The sequence below is a fragment of the Helianthus annuus genome, chromosome 6 (assembly GCF_002127325.2).
Source record: "Helianthus annuus cultivar XRQ/B chromosome 6, HanXRQr2.0-SUNRISE, whole genome shotgun sequence".
Taxonomy (NCBI): domain Eukaryota; kingdom Viridiplantae; phylum Streptophyta; class Magnoliopsida; order Asterales; family Asteraceae; genus Helianthus; species Helianthus annuus.
The window spans coordinates 12,579,888-12,589,757 of NC_035438.2; the positions used below are offsets into that span (position 1 = coordinate 12,579,888).

The 9,870-nt window shown below is 36.8% G+C and overlaps 1 protein-coding gene across 1 annotated transcript; it reads right to left on the reverse strand.

Moving 5' to 3' along the window:
- Positions 1–4,083: 4,083 nt before the first annotated feature.
- Positions 4,084–9,422, reverse strand: LOC110864738. Its single transcript, XM_022113864.2, has 2 exons — positions 8,947–9,422; positions 4,084–8,162 (listed from the first exon to the last, which is right to left on the reverse strand). The coding sequence occupies exon 2, from the start codon at positions 8,154–8,156 to the stop codon at positions 6,420–6,422; it is 1,737 nt and encodes a 578-aa protein (XP_021969556.1). The 5' UTR covers positions 8,157–8,162; positions 8,947–9,422; the 3' UTR covers positions 4,084–6,419.
- Positions 9,423–9,870: the final 448 nt, after the last annotated feature.

The following is a 9,870-nucleotide window of genomic DNA, read 5'->3' on the forward strand; positions in this document are numbered from 1 at the left end:
TCAGCCTTAACTCTCGCACAAGTCAGGCAACTTCCAACATAGAGGGCGATATCCCGTTTCATGCCCGGCCACCAGTACTTGTAACGAAGATCCTGGTACATTTTATCGGCACTGGGATGAATAGAATAGCGGGATTTTGGGCTTCGTTCATTATAATCTTTCGCAAATCGGTCCGCTTAGGGATCCAAATTCGGTCCAGATAATAGAAAATCCTATCTGCTTTGCTTACAAGCTGAGCTCCATCGTGATAGATTCTCTCCTTCGTCAAGGTGCGTTCGTTAAAACAGGCATGCTGGGCTTCGCGGATGAGAGTTTCGAGGTTGTGCTGGGCTTGGGTATTGCGAATACTGAGCAAATAACTCCGTCTGCTGAGTGCGTCGGCTACAACATTTACCTTGCCCGGGTGATAACGAATCTCACAGTCGTAATCGTTAAGAAGTTCTACCCATCGGCGTTGACGCTTGTTTAGTTCTTTCTGATTAAAGATGTGTTGTAAACTCCTGTGATCGGTGAAGATCGTACACTTGGTACCATACAGGTAGTGTCGCCAAATCTTCAATGCAAAAACAACTGCGCCTAACTCGAGATCGTGGGTTGTATAGTTCTTCTAGTGGATTTTGAGCTGACGAGATGCGTAAGCTATAACCTTGTCCCGTTGCATGAGAACACAGCCAAGACCAAGGTTGGAAGCATCACAGTAGACAATGAAATGGTTGTTTCCGTCTGGCAATGCGAGTACAGGAGCATTGCAGAGCTTGCGCTTAAGGGTTTGAAAAGCAGATTCTTGTTCAGTTCCCCAAACAAAGGACCTGTCTTTATGAGTAAGAGCGGTAAGCGGCACGGCGATCTTAGAGAATCCTTTGATAAATCGTCGATAATAGCCCGCTAATCCAAGAAAGGATCGGACTTCAGACGGGTTCTTTGGCATAATCCAGCTTTTAAATGCTTCAATCTTCGCGGGATCGACATGAATACCCTGACTATTCATGATGTGACCCAGAAACTGAACCTCCTCAAACCAGAATTCGCACTTGGAGAACTTGGCGTAGAGTTGGTTCCCCTGGAGTAACTCGAGAACCAAACGTAGATGTTGCGCGTGTTCGGCTTTCGACTTGGAATAAATCAAGACATCGTCAATGAACACGATGACGAAACGGTCAAGATAAGGTTTACACACGCGATTCATCAGATCCATAAAAACCGCGGGCACGTTGGTTAGACCAAAAGGCATAACAACGAATTCATAGTTGTAACGCTCCGCTTTTTCGTAACTTCCTTAATTAGAAAATGTGTCTTGTATTTCTATTTTTGGATGCTTGTCCTTTTGTATTTCGTATTTCATTTCAAACCATTGTAAACCCGAGACTTTGATCGTAATGAAATGAATCTTTTATGTGGAATACTATTTTTTTATACATGCTTATACGTGTTTCAATACTTGGATTATACGTTACCAATCTCGAATGCATACGCGCAACCGATACTCGACATACTCGTGCTTACAACTTATACATGTTTGCCAACTATTAATTACGTGGTAAAATTTTAGTAATATAATAATAATAATAATAATATAATAATATATTAATAATAATAGTCTAATAATAATAATATGTCAAACATCAACGTTGGTGTTGTTATGTTTAGTATATTGCAAAAGAAAAAAAAAGAAAGTAAGTAAGTAAAAGAAAGTTGGCTTATAACAGCCTACGGCCGCAACTATGTAGGCATATATTATTTATTTTCTTCTAATGTATAAACCATTTAACCATATAATGCTAATGGCTAGTCATATAAATAATTGATTGATCTAACATAATAAACTCATATCTAAGATGTCACAACAAAGAAAAAAAATAAAGGAAAGTTAGTGGCTGTTAACAGCCTATCTCGGCAGCAACTAAATGAGTATTTAAATTTTTTTTTAATTAGTTTAACACTCACCTAATTGCATTCAATGCTCACCAAACCAACCCTAAACTCGTCCCCTATAAATACCCATCTTCTCCAAGCCATTTTCCACTTTCACAACTCTCAAATCTCTCCTAAATCACTCTCAAGTTCTTGCAAAATCCAGAAATTCGGACAGATTCATACCTTCATACAAAAGTGAGCATAACTTGCTCAAAACTCAACCAAATTACTTGATTCTTCTTCCTACTTGCTTGGATAATCATGGGGTTTGATTCCTTGATCTCTCATTGGAGAAATCAGACCTGGAATTGCCCTAAAAATGTCCAAAAACTTTCTGTTGTGTTTTTATTCTTTCAAAACTTGTTTAAACTTATCAAACTTGAGTCTAACTCATCTCAAGCCTATGTCCTAATGCTTACAACCTATCTTATGGTTGGTTAAGCTTAAAAACAAGGTTGAGACAAATAACATCAGAGGATAAACCTCAAATAATTTATGTTTTGTTTAGGGTTTTAACCCACAAGTCATGTTCAAGCTTCAAACTTGATATATGAGTGATTATGGAACAACTTGGGTTTTTCCAACATAAAATCCCCACATGATTTGATGATTTCCCATAGCTTAGATTGTTTACATTATTGTACTAATCTTAGTTCATGATACTCCTTGTTTGTTGTTACAACAAGTGTAGTGGTAAACATATACGAGGTGCCTAAATGGAAGCTTGTTCTTCTTACCTCCTACATGATTTCTATGACACATCTTGAGGTACCTAAATGAAGATGTAATATTCTACCTCATACTTGAAATACTTGAACATTTTGACTTAATAATATATACTATACAACCTAAATAATATCTATGTACGTTTGAACCTTTGATGTTGAAATCATGTTCATTTGTCAAAGTAGTAGAACATCATCTAAGGACCTAAACCTTGTTATGATTCTTATGGGTGTTCAACTCATGAAATCATTATAACCTTGTGGTTACCAAGTGTCATACAAGTGTTATGTGTGAAGATGATTATTTTGATATAATGTTTTCATGTCCATTTAGTTTCGAATTCTTAATCTTCCGATTTCCCCAAACTCATACACTTTGTTCCTTTGTGTAGAAGGACAAGGTGCTCCAACTAGCTAATCCAACAACCAACTTACTCTCAGATTCTCAAGTTCAAGACTTGCAAAACCGTGAGTACACTCGACCCATTTACATTTTAAACCACTTTTGGGTTGTAACATGTTACCATACAAAATTACACTTACACACACATAAACATGCTTTACGAACTCAATCCGTTATACATGCTACTTGTTATGCTAGATGATACATGCTTTATGCCATTACTATGTTATACCCTCGCTTAACAATTATAGCGCTATAGGAGTAGCACACCACCCGACGGGGGTTTGTTAAGTCATTATACTATACGGTCTCGTCCCTTTTGGGGCGAGGGATGCTAAATACTAGTGGACACTTTGGGTTTAGATGTAATGTTATGCATGCTAGTTACCTTGTATACAAATTGCCATGTGGATTCGAGTAAAATGCTTTATACTTATATTATACTATTTAAACCTTGTGTACTCGCCTTTGCTTTTGCATTGAATTTTATTTTAACATGTTACAGGTTGATGATCGGAGTGTCGCGCTCCGGTCAAAGATAATATTTATATGCCCAAATTACCTTAACAAATAGTTAGTGGTAGCAAGGGGTCGAACCACGAAGAGTATGTGGTTTGTGTATGGACTTGATTGAATTATGAAGGTTGTCACTATTATGAAGCTTGCTATGTTAAAATTGTTTGTTTGTTTAGTTGAAAAGATATCGGGTTGAACCGACAATTTTGATATTAACTAAGAGAATGGTTCGTTGACTACGATTGCAAAACTTAATTGATTAGTTAAAATAATATATGAGAAAACGAATCACACCCGGGTTTCGGATTGATAAGTAACTAGAGTTATTTAACATGAACGGTTTGACTATTTTATGAGCACCAATGATTTCTTGAGCTTGTAAATTGAAACCTAATAGTAGACATCAACAATCATCTAACATACGCAAATGGTGCAAGAAAACCTTCACAATATGAATTAAAGACAATTGTATGTTTTATAAATCAAGAACAATGAACAAACCCTAGCACGAACCAAAACTAATAGTAGTAATCATCTCTCAATGTCAATGATGCAAGAAAATCTTAACAATTTCGAGTTCAAAACAATACTAACAATCAATCCGCACAATTTCAATCAAAAGATTACAAAATGTTTATATCAAACCAAAACATGAAAAAACAAACCCTAGAAACTCACAATCTTTCACCCGGGGATGATCTTGGGGAAATTAGCCACTCATGGTTTATGATTGATCTTCAAGACGTGATGGAATGTGATAAGGGATGGATTGAATCTTCAAGAATCTCTCAAAAAGCTCCCAAAATCGCCTAGCAAAACCCCCCAATTCGTATGTGTCAAGACTACCTTGAATGATAACTTTTCCTAGTCAAAAGGGGGATTTTTACGATTTGTAACTGATGAGGGACGCATTATGTGTCCTCAGGGACACATTATGTGTCCCTGCTCTGAAATCCACACTTTTATGCGCCCTCTATTGCGTCCCGAATGAAGTAACTTGCGTTCTCATCCCATGTTTTCACCATTCTTCTCAAAACCACTCTCGATTACTTCCATATGCTTCCATGTGCTTCCCATTTCTCAAGTAGTTACCGAAATGCACTTGGTTAAGCTCCGGTAAGCTCCTAAATGCATCATTTCCTTGTTACCTTCATTCCAAAGCTCGTAAAGCTTCCAAAATACACCTTAAACCTATCAAGGCCTGCAAAATACAAACCATCTCAAAGTAGTGTATTCTAAAACTCAATTTCACACAAATCAGTAAAATTAAACACGTTAAGCTTTGGAAATTTACCAACCCATCACATCCCCACACTTATCATTTGCTTGCCCTCAAGCAAACTCGTTCATTACCATCCAACCATTAAAAGCAACGCATTTCCCATTCCCTTACTAGTTCTCAGACATGGTCAATAGTCATACCCTAACTCACAAGACTTACGCCTATCAATAGATTTCTATTTCAGTGAGTAAAATGATGCAACATTTATTAAACAAAGCAATTGCCCAACTAAGTTTAACTAATCTTCAAGTTTCACAAGTGTTCACACCCCTCACAATTGTTCTCTCCTCTCGGTTTGAAATCAAAGGAAAACTAGCAAGTGTGCACTAGTATTTATTCACTCTATGACCAAAATACAAAGCTTGTTTTAATATGCTTGACAAACAATCACACTTTCACCAACTAACACGAATGATGCACATATCCAAAGGACTTTATGGGTTTTGAGTTTTGGGTTATGGCTAATGATATGGAAGAATGGTGGTTTAAGGTAAGAAACACGAATCCAGCTACATATCCTTATTTATTTCTACAAATGACTATAAATGGGTAACTATGACCCATAACTTTATTGCTTTTCACAACCGTTCTTCTTCTTCTTTTTTTTTTTTTTTTTTATGAACATGGATAACATACATGGATTGTGGGTTTGGGCGATATGATGATGAATGGGTTAAGAAATAGATAGATAGATGGTACAGAAATGGCTACTAAAGTGGAGTTTTTTTTTTTTTTTTTTTTTTTTTTTTTTTTTTTTTTTTAATGGTAAGGTGGAAGGATGTCCTAAAAAGCCTTTATCATCTATGTGCAAGCATTCAGTTCGTGGTTTCGGCATGCATCAAATCAGTCAAGTTCTCAAACAAAGCAATGTATAGGCCTACTCTCAAACAATCAATAAATGCAAATAAGCAAATATGTATAAATATTCAAGAAAAGGCTCAAGATCTCACAAACAAAAAGGATTGGGTTACCGATGTGACACATGTGTTACTTTACAACTTGTTATTCCTAGCTAGGCAATTCTATAAATTTTTCTCAAAAACTCTCACTGAAAAGACTTTATCAAGGAACTTAAAGAGTTTATGACCATGACTAAAGACCAACATCTATGCTCCGGAAGGTAAACAGTTAATGGTGCTCGTTGGTTTTCAAGTTTTGGTTGAGTTACTTAAGGGCAAAATTTCCTTTTTTTTTTTTTTTTTTTTTTGAAGATCATTTTTTTTTATTCTCCTCATCCCCACACTTGAGATACATTGTCCCCAATGTATAGTGTTTTTAATGGCACATATGAGAACAAGGAGTTTAACCAATTAAGCCCAACATTTCTATTCCAAGATTCACCCCCAACAACCATTAACTAAATAACATAACATTCCCTAACATTGTTTTTCAACACCACCAAAATTAAACACACAAAAAATAAAAATAAAAATAAATAAACACAAGCAAACAAAGCAAAGATGCAAAAGTACAAGGAGTTCAAATCACACCCACACAGTATAATCATGACCATGCAATAAGATATATGTAAAAGAACACATGGACCTGATCGTGAGTGCAACTCCGATCAGCGAGTGATCTACCCATCATATGGAGGCGGGGGATAAGGCGGCCCAAAGGTACACTGATACATGTCCCTAATAAGAGCCACTACCCCATGTGGATCTGTAGAGCTAGACGAACTGGATCCCTGCTCAGGTGGCGCAGGTGGGTGTGGTGGCACCCACTCAGATGGCATAGACTGTGGGTATCGAGGCATCTGTTGTGTTACCTCATAAGGGAACATCTCAGGATCCTTCCAATCTCGGGGCATCGGCCTCTCTGTGTATTCCCATCCACGTGCATAATCATGGTCATGCCTAATATTTTCTTGATGTAGCCAGTTTTGATTTCTGAAATTCTCTAATTGATACATCATAGCCTTCCTAAACACGCGGTCCTCTTCTAACCCCTGGGTTTGCCTATCATACATCAATCGAGTACTTTTTTCCCAGCTAAAGAACTCATCTGGTCGAGCTTGAGTCATCACTTCATGAAGATGTTTGTAGTACAATGACCCATGTAACTCGGGAGGGAAACCTGTCACAACAGGTTCAGGCATAACCTGTATCCTACCTTTTCGTCCCCCAACTTGCTCTTCTTCTGACTCTTCCTCCTCATCTTCAACATCCGATCTCGGGGCCTCAAGAAACTGATCCGTCCTATCAACCTTTAACCTGTGCATCTTCCTTCTCAACTCGTACGTCCACAACGAATTCCGACAAAATGTACTCATCTTAATTGGGTTTTGTGGTACTTTCTCTCCCCTCACTCCCATTTGGATCGCCCCCTGCTTCAGTAGCATCTTTGATAACAATCTACAATGTGGGATTGTTTTCTTAGCTTGCCTCTCCCTCGACTCCCAAATGTTGTACATAATTAAATGTCGAGCCGACAATTTGGGAGAACCCGTTATCAAAGCATACAAAATCATCACCTCATACAAACGCACCCTGTCCGTGTCACTGGTGCGCGGCATCACGTTGGCTATCACAAAGCTGTGCAACAACCTAGGGAAAACATGCAAATTCTCTTTCCACAATGGCCACGAAGGGATATCAGTGTCGAAAGGTACATCAAACAACTTCTTTATCATTGATATCCACTTCTCCTCTTTTGCCTCTTCGACTGCCAAGGTGTCATCGGATGGGAATTCATAAGGGTCACCATTAGTAGCCCTCGTATCATACTTTGCATATTTCCTAAGTATAGCGAAAGATAGCACCACTTTTTTTCCGTTCACAAATCCTACTAATTCTGTTTTGTCAGGCGAACCATTTTCTTTTTTCTCCAACGTGGACATCCATTCCAAAATTTCATCCATATACACCTCTTGCTTTCCTTCATAGTTGAAATCTAGAAACTCACGCCACCCCAACCTATCAAAACACTCGGTAACACCGAACCTACCAAACTCCTCAAGATTAACCTTCCTTTCACATAAGAACAATTTTTTTCGACCTTGCTTACTTTTTGCAATCTTCTTTTTATATAACGGGGCCCGCCACTCTTCAGGGAACCTTGACAACCTTTCTGACTTTTTCCATCTAGGCAAACCATCTGCCTCAAACACCAACTCTAGCTCATGATTACCCTCTTCTCCTTCTTGAGCTCTTTGATTTGTCTCATTTCCCTCATCCATGGGATCAAAATCAGAATCTCCGGGGTCACTATGTTCGATAACTGTGGGTTTCTTACGCCGTTTTGACACCCTAGCTGACAAGGCTTCAGCTTTCTTCTTCCCTTTACCACCAGGCAGTTCCTTTGATCTCCCCATTTTCACCTACATTTACACAAAGAGCATCATTAATAAACAGTTCACCAAGAATCTAACTTGTAACAACTGTTTTAGAACATGGTAACTCGACTCATCACACATCCACTTTGATCATTTGAAAAAGGCTTTACATCTCCTAAAGACACCAATTTCATGAAACAAGCACAATGTGGCATTCTAGACCCAATTTGGGTTGTTGTTTACATCCTTTGCCCATTAACAAAGTATGATTCTATTGCCATGTTCCTAATTTTACCAACTCTTTGTGTTGAATCCCAATTTACTGGTGCGAAAACCCCCACACTTGTTTCCAACTAAAGTTTCTTCTTTTTTTTTATTTTTTTTTTATTTTTTTTATTTTTATTATTTTATTATTATTATTATTATTTTATTATTATTATTATTATTATTATTTATTTTTATTATTATTATTATTTTTATTTTTTATTTTTTTATTTATTTTTTTATTTATTTATTTTTTATTTTATTTTATTTATTTTTTTTTTTGCAGACTATGAATTTCAACTCTTCTGTCCATGCACCCATTATTCACTTAAAACTTATGAAAAGTTTTCAATTTGATGACCTAATGATGATTCATCCACAAATATCCCCAATATTTTTCAAGTTATATCTCAAGTCTCATCAATATTCAAGAAAACCCCACAAAATAATGCTCATTAACTCATCAAATATTATATACTCACAAATATTCAAACATTCATGTTCAAAATTTTAGTGAATAATAACATAATCTGTAATAATGTAGCAAAAGAGGGTGAAGACATACCTTAGATGATGAATAAACAAGGAGCTAGACAAGAAATATCTTTAAAACTTGAAACCTAGCAGAAACCCCAATTTTCGGACCCAATGTGTCCACAAATCTCCACAAATCGTGAAGATTTTCGCGAAAATAATCGGTGCAATGTAATCCTCTCGAGAAAATAGTGAGGTTAGACCCAAGAACGACTTGATTTGGTGGAGAATTGAGTGAGTTATGAGAGATGAAAGGGTTAGGGTTCTTGAGGGTTAAGATGAAAAAGATGAAAATAGTGGAGAAAGATTTGGGAAAGAGGCAGTGAATTGGCACGGTAAATGTGAAAAGTTGATTGAGATTTGTGTTTTAGTGGGTTTGGAATCGGGTTTTTATGATGGATCTGGAGTTGGTTCGGGTTTAATGATGGGTTGTGAATGCAATCCGGATCAGACCTGAGAGGGAACGCATACTATGTCTGACCGAACGCAACTTGCGTCAATTTGGGTCTTCATGGGGACGCAAGCATGGACAGACTACAGGGGACAAGGGAATTTATTGTGAACGCAGCGCATTATATGTCAACATGGACATATCATGCGTCCATGTTGATTGGTCAGATGAAACAGCAACATATGATTACAAACCTTTTTTGTTTATGTATATTATCATTATTATTATTTTTTTTTTCAAACAAATTCAACAACAACTCACGTGGCTTCCACTCTCACATGCATTATTATTATTTATTTTTTTTCATTTTCTCTTTCTTTTTTTTTTTTTTTACTTTTTAAGTTACTAATTCGTTTATATACAAATCTTTTTTTTATATACATTTTGTTTTTTTTTTTTTTTTTTTTTTTTTTAAACAAGAATCGTTTAGAACGAATCTTCCCACCCTCCAAATAAACGTGTATTGTCCCGAATACACACCGAACCTATCACATACCTGGAATA